The sequence below is a fragment of the Eschscholzia californica genome, unplaced genomic scaffold (genome assembly GCF_041429995.1).
Source record: "Eschscholzia californica isolate CP2 unplaced genomic scaffold, dmEscCali1.0.p SCAF_3, whole genome shotgun sequence".
NCBI classification, from domain to species: domain Eukaryota; kingdom Viridiplantae; phylum Streptophyta; class Magnoliopsida; order Ranunculales; family Papaveraceae; genus Eschscholzia; species Eschscholzia californica.
Genome location: NW_028238420.1, coordinates 36,931,220 through 36,949,694, shown reverse-complemented (window position 1 = coordinate 36,949,694; position 18,475 = coordinate 36,931,220). Strand labels below are relative to the sequence as shown.

The 18,475-nt window shown below is 37.5% G+C and overlaps 1 protein-coding gene across 2 annotated transcripts; it reads left to right on the top strand.

Moving 5' to 3' along the window:
- The first annotated feature begins 1,532 nt into the window (after positions 1 to 1,532).
- Positions 1,533 to 17,810, top strand: LOC147549954 (Rab3 GTPase-activating protein catalytic protein). Of its 2 annotated transcripts, none has more exons than XM_086670028.1 (22): positions 1,533 to 1,773; positions 2,902 to 2,945; positions 3,062 to 3,125; positions 3,518 to 3,632; positions 4,319 to 4,386; positions 9,564 to 9,661; positions 9,932 to 10,103; positions 10,830 to 11,049; positions 11,173 to 11,299; positions 11,954 to 12,054; positions 12,155 to 12,247; positions 12,458 to 12,586; positions 12,727 to 12,860; positions 13,056 to 13,139; positions 13,292 to 13,365; positions 14,933 to 15,104; positions 15,214 to 15,285; positions 15,795 to 15,834; positions 16,243 to 16,520; positions 16,617 to 16,794; positions 16,874 to 17,085; positions 17,415 to 17,810. In XM_086670028.1, exons 1-22 carry the CDS (start codon positions 1,705 to 1,707, stop codon positions 17,712 to 17,714), a joined length of 2,844 nt encoding a protein of 947 aa, XP_086526154.1. In that variant the 5' UTR covers positions 1,533 to 1,704; the 3' UTR covers positions 17,715 to 17,810. The 2 variants fall into 2 exon arrangements, with proteins under 2 accessions (XP_086526154.1, XP_086526155.1); XM_086670029.1 differs by having other exon boundaries at positions 1,574 to 1,773; positions 14,936 to 15,104.
- Positions 17,811 to 18,475: the final 665 nt, after the last annotated feature.

The following is an 18,475-nucleotide window of genomic DNA, read 5'->3' as shown; positions in this document are numbered from 1 at the left end:
TGTTGCTTCCAAATTTACCCTTTTAGCATATGCCTAATTACTTACTCACATTGTGTACCGTTGGATTTGATCTAAAATAAACTTAAAACATAAATGGACGGGCAGACTTATACCTCACATAACCGACTGACCTGTTTTAATATATAGGATATAAATTTGTAATCTGATTCAAAAGTCTACGAATATTTGCTTTCAAACATACCAAAGAATGAAAATGTTTAAGAACAAGAAAAACTAGGTAGATTCTAGACAGAAATTTCGTATGGCGGAGTTTCATGGGAGAGGATGCTTTTAAATATTGAAGTTATTTCTCAAATGACCCCTACCTATCTAGCCCCCTAGTTTATCGAAAATACTTAGATGACCCCCTTTTGTCGTTACCTTCACATAACTGTTGAAGTCAGATTTTATAATCCAAAGTTACCTTTCTTTTCATTCTTTCACATCAACTCTCTTTTTCCCTCTCTTTAAAAACTCCAACTTTCAAAAATTTCTTTAGCATCATCTGTTGCAGAGCGATCGTAAACAAACTCATCTGATCCCACAACATCATACATTTTCATTCCCTTCATCAATTCAACATTGAAAAGCTTTTGAGCCAGCTTATTGAAGCCTTATTCCGAACCAGGAGCTAGGTTCTTATCCATATGAACTTTCAACGATATTTTCCAATTAGCATTTTTTTATCTCTTCTATGAAGCAATTCTTTTCCACTCCCAAAATCTCATAATAATCCTTTTTGTTTCCTTATTCTTTAACAAGAGAAATTTGTTCCTCAGTGTAAGTCCTTTGAGAATTTGACAATGAAGATCCATCTGAAGAAACTATATGTTTAAGAGTCGAATTGCTCGTCGCCGACTTAGCTGAAAATGAAGATCCATTCACGTTTGGCATTAAAAGAAGAACATCGATTCACCAGATTATCTCTCTAGACTATATAAAAGATCAACAGAAAGAGTCAGATCCAATCGATGCTCTATGGTAATTAACTTCAAAGCACGACTACAATCCCCAATTTATATTGCTTCTTTTCTGATCACCAGGCATTTTAAAATTTCAGTGAATTTACTTATGATCAAATAAATTTCATATATTTATTAGAATATGATTTGAGAATCCTTGTTTTATGGTTCCATATGTGAAAACTAGGGCGTCATGATCTTTCTTCTCCTTCTGAGTTTGATTCGTCTCATCTAGACCCATATTTTACTTTCTCTCACTAGAATTCTATTGTAATTACTTGTTTCTCTGGTTTTTCTATTTCAAATGTAATTTTTAGAGAGAAACACACAATTGGGAAAGATGAACTGATTAAAAAGATAAAGGGATTGATGGGAGAGAAAGTTTTTAGAGAGCGAGAAGAGAATTGATGTGAATGAATTAAAAAAATACGGTAACTTTGGAATAGAAAATCTGACTTTAACAGTCCTGTGACGGTAACGGCAAAAAAGAGTCATCTGGGATAGTCGATAAACTAGGGGGTTAGGAGGGATTTTTGGGAGATGCAGGTGTCAATGACGGAAGGCCCCAATAACTGAGGCGCCTTTAAGACTTCCTTAGTAGGAGAAATGTTAGCCCAGAGCCCCAGACAAGATCCGGTACTTTTATTGGACCTTCGGTTGCTTCCGCCGAGTCTCAACTCAACAGTCGGAAAAACCATTAAAACTGAGATACTAAATTTATCTGTCTTTCTTCCGATCATTCATGGCTTCTTCGAGTTCCAGCCATATGAAAGACGAAGATGAAGACGAAACCCTCGAAGAAGAAGAAGAGGTACCTCTTTTGAATCTCAAATACTCCTTTATAGTTTTTCTTATACCTCAGATCTAATTTTATGTACATCTCTTGATTCATTTGGATCCCTAAAAATTTACTAATTCTAACCTATTGTGATCCCTTCCGATTAGAATACTGTGAGTATCATTTTCCAATCAAGTGCTAATATTCGATGATAAAGATCGTAACATTTTGAGGAATTCTTGCATCAATTTGTTAGTTTCAGTTGCATTTTCAGTTAGTCCTAGAGATTATTTATTACTCATTGCTCTTTGAAGTCCAAAGTTTCAGTTTTTCTATTAAATGTGCAGTGTGAGTGAAATCTGGTTCTTAAGTTTGATAGTGATGAACAAATGAGCAATTTATGGTGTGTTTGGATGGCGGAATCATGAATCCGCGGATTCATGAGTCCTTGGGATTCATGATTCCACGGATTCATGAATCCAAGTAATATTTTTTGGCTTGTTTGGCAACTAAGAATCCTATGATTTATTATTATTTGAGTATTTTTAAACGTCTTTAGAAAAAATATGATTTTTGAAGAAAACAATGATTTTGAAAAAAAATAATGATTTTGTAGAAGGAAATATTTTTTTGTTGATTTTAAGTTTGAAATTTAGGCTCATTAATCCAAAATCCCAGCAAATCCTAGGGGGTAGGGTGGGAATTTGGTCCAATACAAATTTTGGAATTAGGAATCCTTTGGATTCAAGAGTCCTAGGATTCTTGGTAGCCAAACAGACCAAGGATTCATGATTCCTACCAAATTCCACTTTTGATAGGAATCCTACTTAGGAATCCTGCAACCAAACACACCATTAGTTTATTTTTAGTAAGGACTTGGAATTTGATTTGAATCTATTGCAACCCAGCTTTATATTTGAACTCTAATAGTTCCCGAAGAATTCGTCAATATGTTCGTTATCTATTTACAATACTTGATAAGCTGCCAAAAAGAAGAGTTCCAATATAGAGCTTTAACTTATCGCAATGAATTCTTTCACGATTTTCTCATAACTCATTACTATTGTTGCTGTGCACTTATCGAAAAGGTTATTCTGTTTGATTGATGGGGTTGGGGTTGGGTTTGGGTAGTCTAACCAAGATTCATTTTTTTCTCAACAGTTTGGAAGGTTTGATGATTTCACTCTTGCCTCTTCATGGGAAAGGTATCGTTTATTGACTCATTAATTTTTGTATCGAATTATGGAGTAACTATTTTTTGGCTGATGAAGTGACTTAGCAATTCCTGTAATAATTATACATTTACTTTTTTAACCTCCAGATTCATATCTGAAATAGAGGCTGTTTGTAGACTGTGGCTTGCTGATGGTCCGAAGCACCTACTGGTTAGTTTTCCAATTTTTTCATTCCCTATATCAATTATGGGTTCTGTTTTCATCATGGTTGTTATTTCTTTTGCCTAAAAGTGCGTTGTTATTGTCCTACTGGAGACAATACTTTCCTGTAATTGTATTTTTTCTCACCTCTACTAAGTGTAGGCCTTCATTACTTATAATGAGAGCATCGGTTTACATTTCGCTTTCCATTTTTCAAGATTCTTGTTTTTTCTGATTAGTTCTCTTGTACTAGTATTAATACTGCATTCTGTTCCGTATAAAGAATTTTAGTCTTTGTTATCAACATTTCTATTTTCTGATGAACTACATGTTCTTCGTACTTGGATATTTCCAGTTTCAACCTGGTTAAGCTCCGTCTGACATAGCTTTCTTTGATTCAGGATAAGGGCGCGGTGTGCTTGGGTTCTCAAAAAAACTTATACAAAGTAAAATCCGAGCTAAAATATGGCATGAAAATGTATTGCTTGGACTATTACTTTGAGATCAGCAATGAAGGTACTAATAATGCTATGTAGTTGGTCTCGGTCTAGATCTCGGTCCGGCCGAAGGCCGAGACCTAGACGAGACGGACCGAGATTCTCGGCCGAGACAGCAAATTTAGCTATTTAGCTAATGGCCTACTACTAAGGCATAAAATAAATCCTAATCTACTAAAATTAGGTTCTTGTGTTCTTTACTTCTTTCTTAGTTCTTATTTCTAGTTTTTACGACTTATTCTAACTTAATTGTATAAATAAATCCTAATCTACTAAAATTTTGAAAGTTTCTGAAGAATTTTCGAAGTTTCTATAAGGCATAAAACCTAAAAATTCTGTATAGTATTATTGCTTTTTATATTAGATTCATTTGGGAATACAATAAGTAGTTAATATTTAAGAAAATAATAAATAGTAGTACACAATTAGGTCTAAGAGTTTGTCAAAAAGAAGTTCCAAATATTTAGAAATTACTGTCTCGGTCTCGGGTTGTCTTGGCCGAGTTTCATCGAGAATCTCGATCAAACCCTAACTCGGGGTCTCGGCCGAGTCTCGTCTCGGGAGAGGGCCGAGACCGAGACGAGACGAGAGATTCTCGGGCGTCTCGGCCGAGACCAACCAGATAGTAATAATGTTGATACACTTTTTGCAAACACTCTATACGATAATACAAGGTCTGAATTTTCCATTTGCTTGATTCTGTAGGCAAAACTCCGGACTGGAATGATAATTTGCATCAGTTGCAATTGTCTTTCGGAGTAACAGATTTTCTGGTAAGTGGTTTCAGCTTATCGGTTTGCTAATCTCATTTTACTTTCAGGTTTTCATCATCAGGAAATTACAAAGTTATTTATCAATTATTAGGGAAGCATTACAACTGTTTCCCTGTTTTAGTTTTTCACTGCCTCTAACTTGCATCGTGAATGTTTTATTGCAACTACACCAACTCGGTTTGAGTAGGAATAGGAGAAGTTAGGTCTCTGGGCCACACATTGACACACATTATTATCTTAGTTTTCAGTCCCTTATTCTTACATTTACATAAAAGAGGTAAGCTCAACTGTTATTTTACGGTCCTAACATGATTCTGTGCGAGTGGAGTATAGACAAGTTGTACATACGAACACCACATTTTACCCACTTAGCTGACTTATATTTCCAGCGGGACTATTTGATTGTGATGTTTGGAGTTTGAGTATATGAGCATGTGACAGGGAAAAACTACTAAAACGGAAACTTCATGATATGCAGAGTGCAGACATTTTACGATATACTTAAGAATTTATAGGTTAAACTTAGGAGTTCATTAGTGACATTCTAATGGGTGATTAATCCACTCATGTCACTTAATGAGCCTAAGATCCATTTTTTGATTGGTGGAGAGGAGCTTCTAGCCTCCTGGCTGTATTTCTTTCTGGCGTGGTTGGGAGTTCCTCCACCTGTTGGTCCCCCCCACCCACTATGGTGAGGATAGTTACTCCACGGTTGACAAAATTTTGTCAGTGCAGCTTTAGTTGTGGTTCTTTGAGCTGCGTGAAGTGCGTGCTTGAGGTGTGCGTATCTGTGTTGAGTCCAGACCCTCCCTCTTTGCTTGCTTGAATTGTAGTTCTCGTTAGATTCAAGTCTGACTCCTTTTTTGATAAACTTGTCAGGCTTTCCTGCTCGAACTAGTGTTTAAATCACGTCTTTAAATGTCTACAGCCTTCAGTTGTGACTGTTCTCCCTGTGGAAGGCACCAAGTAGAGGTGTCCTGCGGCCCTTTTGCAACTCTGCTTGGCTTCGGCCGTAGTAGTTGTATTGCATTTCTCTTGATAAGAACCTAAGTAGTACGACTCAGACTCGGACTCGGCTCGGCCAAGATCCGAGTCAGGGGGCGAGTCAGCCGAGTCACTCGGCCGAGTCAGCCAGAGTCGATCTCATTGCTTCCCATAAGTAGTTACTAATGTATGTACTCCATATAATATGATTAATACGGCAATTCAAAATGTAATCATGTTCAAACTTCAAAACTGAAAATTAACAACTACTCTGCAACTTTCTAAAACTATGTTTTGGTAGTTTAAATATTTTATTCAGAAAATCCTTTGGTATATTTTGAATACTTACTACTAATAAATTTTTCTTTTTATGTCTAAAAAATCTTTTGGTATTCTAAAGATTTTAAATACTTACTACTAAATTGCAACTTTCTATAACTATGTTTTGGTATATTTCTAGAAAATCTTTTGCTATTCCAAAGGTCTAAATACTTACTACTAATAAACTTTTTAATTGCAACTTACTACTAATAATCTTTTGAAAGAAACGGAAAATTTTGGTATTTCTAGAATATTTTCAAAAACAGAATTAATATGTGACAAATAAAGGAAAAAAAATTGGCATATACTAGTAACGACCCGAGTCAGATCCGAGTCAGGACTCGGCTCGGTGTATGTCCGAGTCCGAGCCGAGTCCCGAGTCACTCGGCTGACTCGGCCGAGTCGTACTGCATAGATAAGAACTTCCAAAATCTTTTCCCTCCTCACATTCAAGGGGGCGTCCTCTCTTACTGTGGCCTTGATTTCTTGAATCAATCTCTATCGTGCGCCATTGGATGTTTGTCCTCCTCACTTCCTCTTCTCCGGTGGTGGCTTATGTTGTGATCTGCTTGAGGTTTGCTCTTAGTTTATCTTGCGGAGCCATTCCTCTGCTACTATGAAAATTTGTACTTTGGTGATCAACTCTGCCTATGAGGAGATGTGTGCTCCTTACTCCTTTCTCCAGAGCAGCCTGGCTATGCCGTTGTTTAGATGGGGGTTTGCACTATCTTGTTTCTGACCCTTGCCAGTAACTTTTTAATGTCTCGCTTCGGCTTTGGACCAAATTTAGCAGATCTTTAAGCTCTTTTCTGGCATTTTGCTGCTGTAAAAACCCGTGTAGAAAGCTGTGGACAGTTCTTTCCAAAAAAATCTTGCTGCCCTTTTCAGAACCGTGGGAAATACCCGACTCATACTTGGCTCATGCGTGGTTGTAAAAATCATGATAGCTACATAGTCATGGATGAATGCTTCTGGGCCGGCAAACGCACCATAGGTCTTAAGGACGACTGGGCATTTGAAATCCTGTGATCTCTCAGTTTTCATAATTTCTAAGCTGAAGGGTGGTGGAGTAAACTTACCCACTCGTGGAGTATCCTCTGCTATCTTTTTTTCACTTTCGCAAGTTGTTGCACCATTAATGATCCAAAGGAAGGTCCTTCCTCCCCGTGTTCCCATTCCAGAACATGGATCGGTGGAGATCCGCGGTCTTTTCTCTCTATAGCTGAGGCTACTTCCTTATGCTCCTTTTGGAGCCTTTGCATCACTCTGTTTCTCTTCTTGCTTCTTCCTTGCTGTTTAATCCTCTTTTTCTCGGAGTTTCATTATGACCTCTAAATCGTATCATTATTGATGCAAGGAGTAGGATTAGTAGGTGTGGCAAACAAATTCCTTACGAAAGATTGAAGAGGTTCTCTTCTTGCCATCGTCTCGTTCCGCATTCTCAGAAGAGTTGTTTGCATCATGGATAAAGCATTTGCATCTCGTTTCTTTTCTTCCTTTAGGTGAGCAATTTCTGTTGCTAAACCACCTTCTCCAGACATGATAATTTTAGATTTTAGTGATCGAATGTACTGTGATTGAATTTGTGAAAACGAAATAATAAGAATTGTTGACTTCGTGTTCAATGAATGTTTGGGATTGCTGAAGTGACACCCGTTCCTCGAGCGCCAAAGTGATTGCTGAGCCAAATATTGGTTAATTTTGACCAGCCAAGAAGTCAACAGATTGCCAGTAACTGACGTACAAGACCCACACACCCAAAAGCAAACCCTCGCCAAAGGCATCATGAGGGTGGATCTGACAGCGAGCTCTACCACCTGAGCCCAATTCTAATTAGAGAGTTTGTGTGTGTGTGTGTGGGAGTCCTCTAGGCACCTTGAATCCTGTTTTGCCCAGAGAAAAGCATGGAGGTGGATCTGAGTCAACCATGCCCTCTGAGCTCTGCTCTGATCAGAGAAACAAAGTAGAGAGATCGACTGGAGGACTGGAGTAAGCTCGACGCCTCGAAGCTCTGCTATGCCTAAAGAGGACAACAATGACGCGAAAGGCCAGATAAAGCCAAAGATGCGCTTTTCATACACGAACAGTTATGTGTTAGAAGAATTATTAGTGTCAGAAGACACACACAATGACGCGAAAGGCCAGATAAGCCGAAGATCCGTTTTTCATACACGAACAGTTATATGTGTTAGAAGATTTGTCAGTGTCAGAAGACACACACACAACCAATATTATCTTGCAAATGGCCATACACACACGGTCATCATCAAAGTCGGTGCCTTACCGCCACATCATCTCGACCGTGCATCGCCATAACCCCCAAGCATATCAGGTTAGCCCTAAAAGGGGATCATCTTCACTCCCACTCGTTGAACTATTTCCTTAAATTAGAAAAAACACCTCAGTGACTTGTGCGTCAGAGTATCTTCTCGCTTTTTTTGCAGATTCCTTTTCTACCCGAGACCTGTCAGAGAAGAACATCCGATAATGAGATCTGAAGAGTATTTTATCAGGAAGATACGATGGTGTCGAAAGTGATTTTCCGGGAACATTGATCCTATAAGCTCTCTTGAATGTCCTTCAGAACTAATAATGCTCAACTCCGTCAGTTTAAGTAATTCAGTGAGAGCGTAAAAGAATCGTCCCCCTTTAGTACAAACTTAATATGCTTATATAGGTAGAGTTAGCGATGGTAAAACGCTAGCTGAGATTATGAGGTGTGAAGACACCGACTTGATGAGAGTCACGTGTTATGGCCGTTAGAAGGTAATATCTGATCGAGTGTATCTTCTGATACCGTCAGATCTGTTAACAATAATGGTTTGTGTACGAAAAGCGGATCTTTGCATTGTCTGCCCTTTGTGTGATTGTCGTTCTCTTCGGGCAGAGTAGAACTCGAGGTGTGGAGTTGACTTTTACAGACGTCCCTGCTTTGTCTCTCTAATCAGAGCAAGCGTCAACGGTAGAGTTGACTCATATCCACCTCTTTACTTGCCTCGACGGAGAGCAGAGCTCAAGGTGCATAGCTGACTTCTACAGTCCTTCCCAGTTTGCTTCAAGACTCAATAAGGCTCAGAGGCAGAACTGACTCGGATCCACCTCTTTGCTTGTCTTTGAGCCAGTGCATGCTCCAAGCTGCCTAAGAGACTCATGCTGCCTCCCAACACAATCTGTCTGGCTAGAGTTGGGCTCAGGTGGTAAAGCTTTGTCGGATCCACCATTTGATGGCTCTATTGAGGGCTTGCTCGTGTGACCATGGGCACTGACACGTGAAGCGTTGGTCAATCTGTTGACTTCTTGACTGGTCAATGCTAACCAATATTTGGCTCAACAAAAAGTTTTTGAGTCTCCTATATTTTGTTATCATCCATTTGTTTGTTATCATATTCTTCCATTTCTATTCATGCATTTTTTTATGATGTTACTAGTCACTATGTCTATCTTCTATCAATGTTTTAATTTTTAAAATGTTTAAGGTGTATTCCTTGAGGCAGTTACCTGATGCCTCGAGGCATACTTATTTGAACCCGAGAATAAAACATGTGCTTCTGAAGTCGCTTATTATTTTTTAGTTGGGCAACAGAAAAACATTAATATTTTTGTTATTAATACTTGAAAGTTTATATTATGGTAGTAAAATTGGAAAAACTATGTTATGGTTTTACATAATTGATGTCATTTTCCTTATAAACAAATAGTTAACGCCTTTACGCATCAAAATGTACGCCTCAAGGCGCCTCTCCTATGACTATAGTTAGGTGCAAGATGTGTGTTTAGACAATAATTTGATCCAATCTCATGAAATTGTGAGGTGTCATTTATTTTTATTTTTTATTTATGAAAAACTATCATTTCATCTCATGTACCAACAGGTTATTGCACCACTAAGTGCTAGTGGTGTTGTCCTAGATGCACCCGAGGCTACGAAACTTTTAAGTGCAACTGCAATTGCTTTATCGAACTGTGAAAGGTACGCTTTCGATTAAAAATTTGCTACACAATTTCTTACATAAATATTAAAGGGCTTAGGTAATGCAAAGCACTAGAGTGGCATCTTTGACTAAAATCTTATAGGATTTTGGTATTCCTTATCCCCTTTCCTGTTCTCGCTTAACTGGAGTGTCCGTCTATTTCCGTCATAGTTTGCCATAACTGTACACGTGAAACTTAATCCTTTTATATTATCTGACAAAAATTTGTCTATTTTGAATCCTGTCTTTTTGTTTCTTTTGCTTTTCAGTACATGGCCAGCATTTGTTCCTGTACATGATCCTTCCCGGAAGGCTTATATAGGTATTCAGAATATGGGTACAGTTCTTACTAGAAGATTTGAAGCAGATCATATTGGTAGCCAGGTTCCAGTAAAACTTATGCATTTGGAGGGGTTATATGAGTTGTTTGTTTCTAAGTTTGTAAGTTACTCCAACACCTCTTACCTATACCGTTTCTTCATTTCTTGTACAGAAAATCCGCCAGTATATACCCATCGCAGGATCCATCAAATGTGGAGTGGAATCACTTCTAAGATGAGCTCTGCCTTTGTTTTATTTTTTTCATGTAAACTTGATAGTAGCGCGTTTCGTTGTTGTCCCTGATATCTATTACTTCTATGCTGCTGTAAACACGTAGCCTTTGTCATTCGACTGTAGTATCCATCCATCAAGATCTTGTACATCTTAAGATCCATATGCAAGAAAGTAGATTCCACACTGAAAAAACTTGCCGTTCCCATTTGAACATAATCAAAGAGATCCACCTAATCATTAATCATTGGAAAATCGTCTGAGGGGTTGTAAATCAGGATTACGTGGCAGCATGATGTAACCCTCTTAAGTTCCATTCAATCAACCTCAAATCAATAATGATTTGACTTGAGTAACAAAGTTGGGCCTTATTAAAGGAAGGGTTCTTAAAGAAAAATAATCCCTAAAACATCTTCCTGGAACAACCTCTATCAGTATCTTGTTCTTGGAAATTTATGTATATAAAAAAAAAATTCCACGAGTGCTTCTGGCCTATTGGTTGAAAATCATCTCCTTATTAAATTGAACTGATGCAGAAAGCCTAGTTTCTTCCTTAACATTCATAGCAAGTCTATTTTGCTCTTCTCTTACCAGTACTTTTGTTTGACATTGAAGGCCTTCTCTTCAACGGATCTCTCCACAAGTTTTCTCAAAGTCCACTTCACGATGAAGCTGACGTACAGAACACCCCCTGACGATGATGACATTGAGACACAAGGAAGTGATGCGGACATGGAATCTGGAGCAAATCCTGAAAGTATCAGCAGAAGCAAGATCCAATGGGATGATGATTGTCCTTGGACAGAATGGTATTCTGCAGAAGACCCTGTAAAAGGTAAGTTATATTGTGAATATATCCTGTCTTCTGGTAAATATACATTTTGTAGCTTCTTCAAATTGACATCATTATGCAGCAAATTGTGGTTCTGTCAATCAATATCTTTCTACTCGTATTCAGGATTTGAGTTGGTTAGCATCTGGTCAAATAAGATGATTGAGAGCTCCCTTGATATGGCCGAAATAGAAAATGCTTCATCAGATGAGGCTGAGAACTGGCTCCTTTTTCCTATTTTATCTCCTAACCTGTAAGACACCAAGACTTTCCTTTGATAATTGATGTAGTTTCTTTATCTATGAATGGTTGTGGTGGCATCACGTTGTTTAAGTACTTTCTGTTCATGATTTCCTTGGATACAGAGACCTACCTGTGAAGTAGAGTCGAACTACCCACTCTTCAATTCCCAAAAAAAAATGATTCTCACTTCAATTAAACACAAGAACTTCAAAGATCTGGTGAAAATGAGAACTTGGCCTACTCATTAAGTGTAGTTCTTGAAGCAATACTTTTAACTTTTAAATGATAAGAAGCCTTATAACTCGAGAGTCGAGACTAATCTTAAATGTTGGGGTAAACTGGTAAAGTCCCTTGAGCATGGACTTAGGAATCTTAGAGACTCAACCTGCAACAACATGGTGCATGTTTAATGTGATTAAATCATTCTATGGTTTATTGATTTGCTTCCTGCATAACAGGAAGTAACTTTTCCTTGTATTAGCTTTTTCTGTACATGTTGTGTTCTATTTTGTTTTTAAGCACATTTTGAGTATGAAAGTAAGCTACTAAGATGAACTAATGCTACTCTAACACCAATGGTTTGTAACTGCTAGCCTAAAAGAGAGATTTTTCTTCTTTTGATCTCTAGATGTTACCTAAGTTCCATATTTTCTTTTCCCTTTAGGAATGGAGGGGATACTGTAGGATTTGCTTCTCAATTGAGTCTACTGGTAAATGCATTGGATATCTCCTTTGAGGAGCAATTTATCGAAGATTTCATGACAGGTTCAACCTTCAGAGACAACTAGTTATATATAAAAGAGTAGTTTATGCTATACCTGCTTGTTTATATTCCCCTCATCTGTTGTTCCTTCACTTGGCGTAGTTGAAAAGCATCACGGTGCTGATAATAAGTCTCCAATGACTGTACCTCCCCCAACAGTTATAGATCGTGTACTCAAAGATCTCTTTCATGAAGGTACTTAAATATTGCACTTTCCATATTATTAATCTTTGTTACTTAAGTTGGTTAAGCCTTAGGCACACAGGACTTATATCACTTGCTCTTGGGACAAAAAGAATCTCTCTTAGTCAAGTTGGTGATGATGACATTTGCAGATTCATCTCGATAACTTTTCTCATCTATCGTTTGACTTTTGTTCATTAAGTACTCTCTTACCACCTGCAGGGTTGGAAATATCTGAACATGCTAAAAGCGAGCACAAAAATTCTCATGCTATTAAAGGCGCTCCTGTAGAATCACTTTTTGCTCAGTTTTGTTTACATTGCCTTTGGTTTGGCAACTGCACCATACGTGGTATGTATGGACAGCAAGAATTTTCGTTATCTGCTAAACTTCATTATTGAACTTGTATTGTGCAAATGATCCCCCTCCCACTTGTTTTATGCAAAATCACAAAGCACTGACCGAGTTTTGGTTGTTGATTCGTTAACTAGCTGCGGCCACACTCTGGATAGAATTTGTTCGAGAAGTTCGTTGGTGCTGGGAAGAGTCACAGCCTTTGCCCAGGATGTTAAGGAATGGCAGCATTGACCTGTCTACCTGTATAATCCACCAGAAACTGCAGATGGTATTCTTTACTAGATCATTTGCTCGTTACTTCCATTCCCTTTATAGATTAAAGCTTGACACTTTAGGGCATCAGCAACAGCATATTCATTCTTCAATAAATTATTTTTATTCATTCCTTGGCTAATAAGAATGTTGATTAATGTTTTTCTCATAATGTGAGGACACCTAAATGTCGTTAATATTCATTTGTCAGCTTGCAGTGTGCATTGAGAAGATGCAGCGTTTAGAACAAAAGCTTGAAGATAGTACCGAGAGCGAGTATCATACTGATAATGAGGTCCGAACTCCAAACTGTTTCATATCTGTAATATGTAGTAGTCGATTCATAAACTGTATGTGTGGTCAAAAATCAAAACGGCATCTACTGCTAGTTACTTTACATGCTCTACACTACTACAGTGGAGAATAATACAGTACTTGAATATACAGGAAGACGGTCTAGTTGGAGAAGATCTAACTGAAAGCGGGATATCCACGGGGAAGTTTGATGTGAAAAGTGACAGGTGCTAAGCAAGTGAGGACCTTGTTATTTTCTCATATAAAGATCGTAGAACTAACTAACAATTAACTTACTTAAATTGCGATGAGGTGTCATTTTCATTTCATACCTATTTGTAGTGGTACGATTCATTACTGAATTTTCCAACTGATTTGACAGTTGACATAGTTTATCAAAACTTTGGCACTCGTCAGACGAGGAATATCTAGGGGGTTGCTTTAGCAATTTCGGGATGCAGATATTGTTGATTGGTCTTAATAAACTACCGAAGTTATGTCGCTATCGTAAAACTTACATTTTTATTTCATATCTAGTAATAATTAAATATTTTTTGGATAGAGCTAGTATTAGTTAGTAAATTTATGTCTCCAATGATCAGTGGCCCTTCCGACAGTTTTATATAGTGACCAAAATTAGTGGCCTCTGCTGCACCTATTGGTTTTTATATACACAGCTGTCTAAAATGGATCATCCTCACCATTGATTTCTTTTCAAACTTAGACGAAACTAACAGCTATAGAAATGAGCTGCTCTTTTGCGACGATCATCTAATTAGCATTTAGCAAGGAGATAATACTTAAGCCTGTTGAATATATATATATATATATATATATATATTGTAAGAGATAATGAATCAGCATACATGTAGCGGGGATTATGGTATCAATCAAGATATGTTAGTGTCATACGGCTACATTCTACTACACCATCAAAAGGTCAGAATGGATGTGTGAATTTGCAAGTTCCAACAGTACCGAATTCTAGTTTAAATGGGCCATCCTTTATCAGTCTAGGTTGTTGCATTCATGAATAATAGCAAGTCTAAGCAAAAAGGAATGAACCTGCTGAACCGAGCAGTTTATCTGGTAAACCGATGAATAGAAACTAGTATTGTACAGTTTGGTGTCAACAGTGATATCTTACAAAGACATCAAACGTAACATGTCAAATTGTCTATGTCGTATGTACATGCTATTAAATATGGGATATGGACTATTATGCTAAAGTTGTATCGAATTTCAGTTTGCAGATAGTTCTGTCTTAATCAATTTCTAGAGTCTATTTCCTAAACAATGTGCAAAATTTTCCATTCAGATTTTTTTTTTTCAATTAAATTCAAGTGGAGTTGGTTGAACGAATCAACCGAGTTGAGCCACCAAACCGAATTGTGCTTAACTGAGTCGAGTAGTGGACTCAACCTGTTTTTGTTCATTTTGAATGCGACGTTCTAAAGCTATAAGATGTTTATTTATTTCTACTATTTTGATTGAGATCTTGTGTGTGGTCTCTATGTAAGTTATTATATGATTAAAATATCCTAACACTAAATCCATGGTTAAAGTTAGACTGCATTTCTTCCCTCTCATATCTGTCTTCACTCAGCAAGTAGTAAACCCTGAAAGGCTGATGATGTATAAAATTTACATTATTAGCACTCTAAATATATCTTCCATTCTTGTTATTGCTTTGATCTCCAATGATGAAACATCTTAGACCTTTCTACATATCAACCCAAAGCATGTTTATTTATTTGGTAACTTATCTGGTATGTACCTCCTCTATTCTTGCAGCAGTCAATCGAGTGTAGAATGTTCTGGAATGACTGTGAAAGAATCCCTCTCTGATCGTAACACATCCATGGATGCAGAGCCACCAACCCGGATAAGGAGAGGGTCAGCTGGTGAGGTGGGGTCAATGATGCTGCTAAATTCACACCAGAAGATGCATGCTCCCTATACACAGGTTTACATAGCTGCTCGCTGATAATTATGCTTTCTTAATGAGCAGTGTCAACCTTTTCATGTCAACACCTTGATTTATTACTAGTATCTTAATCTCTTGGAAATTGTAGGATCCACCAATTATGACAGAAGATATGCACGAGGAACGGCTCCGTGCAGCTGAAGCCCTTGGGAGTGCATTTGTAAGCATAATATTCTTACTATGTGGTTCTGAATTAATTTCTACTGAGTTGATCATCATGTACAGAGTAAACAAACGAACCACTAGTAGATTGTCTTTTCTTGTGTAGTCTATTGTAGTTCATATTACATTTGGTATGTTTTTGTCTACAGGAAACTTCGTTTCTCTAAAAATTTGACTAGTAATCTAAATGCCCAGTCTCTCTTTTATATTCTCAATTTTTACCAAATCTTTTATCGGGAAATTAAGCTGAAGACCCAATCTCTTGTTGGTCTTGTTTAAAAAGACATCTCAATGTTTTTTTTGGCTTAGGATCCTTATGCAAACCTTGCATGCTTCGTGGCGAACTTGTGCAAACCTTACACAAGGAGCTGAAGCCTAAAAACTATTGATCAATTTTGACAAAAGAAAATTTCGGAGTATTTGTCATTTTCTCCATCAAAATTGCTCTATGCATCAAACTTTTTCGTTTTCGATTTGAGCGACACTCGTTTTTTTTTGTGCTTACAGAACTTCTCTGCACAGTTAGAGAGGGACATATTATCTTCAGGTAATAAAATTTCAAACATGCTCTTACTTTCCATTTCTTTACATTCTCGACAAAAAAAACGTTTCTGGTTTGGATAACCCGAAATACACATCTTCCGAAATGGGGAATCTCACTGAGCCCTGTTTTCTTTCCAATATAATGTGGCGACATATAGTTTTAAGGGTTTGAGATGTCTTATTTTATACATAAGTGTGAACACCGAAATAGAGTATTTACTTAGAATGAGAATTATATTGCCTTAGAAGAGTCGTGGTTTCATTCTTTATGATGGGGCACACGATGAGCAATGTATATTATCTCTCTAGATGTCTTTCTGTTTCTGACCTCAATTTCTCTCTGGTGAGAAAATTGCTTAGTTAGCTACAATATAGATGTATTATTTACTTGTTAATTTATTTTTTGGAATAGATATGTCAGCATTCAAAGCAGCCAACCCAGATGCTGTTTTTGAAGATTTTATTCGATGGCACTCTCCAGGAGATTGGGAGACTGATCAAATTAAAGATGGTGGTAGTTCTGAAGATCAAAAAATGAAGGGGATTAACAATAAATGGCCTCCTAGAGGAAAGCTCTCAGAACGAATGTCTGAACGCGGGAATTCATGGCGGCAACTTTGGAACGATGCACCTGAGTTGCCAGCTTCTGAGCAAAAACCTCTTCTTGATCCAAATCGAGAAGGAGAAAAGGTAATATGCTCGACAATGACCACCACTTCAAAAGGAACACAACTTTTAAGATAATGACAGTATTACGGAGTTTCTGACTACCACCTTTCTCTCTAGATCCTTCATTACTTGGAAACTTTGCCACCCCATCAGCTTCTCGAGCAAATGGTCTGTACTGCTTTCAGAGCATCAGCCGATACTCTAAACCAGACTTCATTCGGTGATTTGAAACAGATGACAACCAAAATTGGTCAACTCTACCTGACAATAGCGCAAACCTTGAAGCCATTGCAAGGTTCAACTGCTCATTCTTTCTCTTCATATCAATCAATTCTTTTGTTTTCTCATAATTGGTTGTTTAACTTACATTGCAGCAAACCATTTACCTAACAAGGAAGAAACAATTAACGACCTGAAAAGACTTTGTGTCATCTTTGAACGAGTGGAGAAACTATTAATCCTTGCAGCTTCTTTACATCGTAAACTATCCACTGCTCCACGACTCTTGGGAGCAATTTTTACAGATTACTTCAACTTTTATCTTCCCACAATGGGCACAAGTTCAATCGACAACGACGATCAGAGGGTAAATGACTATACATCTTTTTAATTAGTACAACATGATAAATTATGCTTACTACAAGTATCTCTCGGAAGGTGACTTTCAAGTATTCCTTGATACTGGGTCAGGTTCCTTTTTGTTGCTTATGTTTCTCTTTTTCTTGTTCTATTTCTCTTCTTGGGATGTTTAAGTTCTTGAGTAAGTACCCTTTATAGATTTAGACCAGATTTCCTGGGAATAAGGTTTCTACTGCTACCTTTGATGATATCAGACTTCAAGGAACTGAACTAAAAACTTTCTTTTATTAAGACACATATACTGTTAGTTTCTGATGTTTTACCTTCTCTCTTTAGGAATTTGATATGAAGCAGCGAGTGGGCAAGCACGAGAGAAAAGTGATCATGAATATGTTCCCAACACCGACTGCGAATCAATCATGGAGGAAGGTACTAAGCATGGGTAATCTTCTAAATGGTCATGAACCAATCTTAAGGGAGATAATCTTTTCAAGAAGAGATACGGAGATTAGGAATCACTATGGTACAAACAACAACTCTAGTACCTCAAGTCAAGATATCGAAACACATCGTATGTACATTTGTGGAACATCTAACGATCTTCGTGTAGCACTCTCTGTCACATCGTCTGATTGATCTCAAATTCATTTTGGTAACTAACTCGCTATTAATTATTATATTTTTTTGTAAGATACAAACCAATTGATCTAAATCTCTTTTTTTTGGCTCGAATTTTGATAAGAACCTTAGTAAGGGTTCGAATTATCTGATACCCTAAACTCAGACCGTTGAGACCTCTTCAGTATGCTATCTTGGGTGGTACATATAATATAGACTAGATATATGTGTGGTCAAACAATTTATATCTATAGTTGAGCACAAAATCTTATAGATATTTACTAAACTTGCTCAACTAGTTGAGCACAAAATTGGAAACGAAAATGGTGCTATGTCCGACCAATATCCCAGCCGAGGTACTTGGGCGAACATGATCTAGTGAGAGAAAGTGTATGCAATATCCCTGCCGGGGTACTTCGACGGGCATGATCTAGTGAGGGAAACTTTCTCTTACTAGATCATGCCCGTCGAAGTATCTCGGCTGGGATTCGGCCAGGATATTGGTCGGACATAGCATCACCCCTCTATGTAAATACCGTCAATACAAGTTTTTTTTTTTTTTTTTGTTGAGAATCCGTCAATACAAGTTGAAAATATGATATGCCAATTTTGAAATACTCATAGCCAAACTACCCACATACTCTATACAAGTTGAAAATATAATTTTAGAATTTCTTAAGAGGCACATGTTAGGAAGACCAAAGTACGCAAACATGAAATGATAGGAAACCCTAAAGTCATTTAAGCTTTCCAGTCTAATTAGTGGCTCACATTTTACT

Excerpts from the sequence above, each read along its gene's own strand:
- LOC147549954 (XM_086670028.1), top strand. The coding sequence starts at position 1,705 with ATGGCTTCTTCGAGTTCCAGCCATATGAAAGACGAAGATGAAGACGAA. Across the intron at positions 12,055-12,154 it reads TATCGAAGATTTCATGACAG|TTGAAAAGCATCACGGTGCT; the intron begins GTTCAACCTTCA and ends CACTTGGCGTAG. Across the intron at positions 12,587-12,726 it reads TGGCAACTGCACCATACGTG|CTGCGGCCACACTCTGGATA; the intron begins GTATGTATGGAC and ends TTCGTTAACTAG.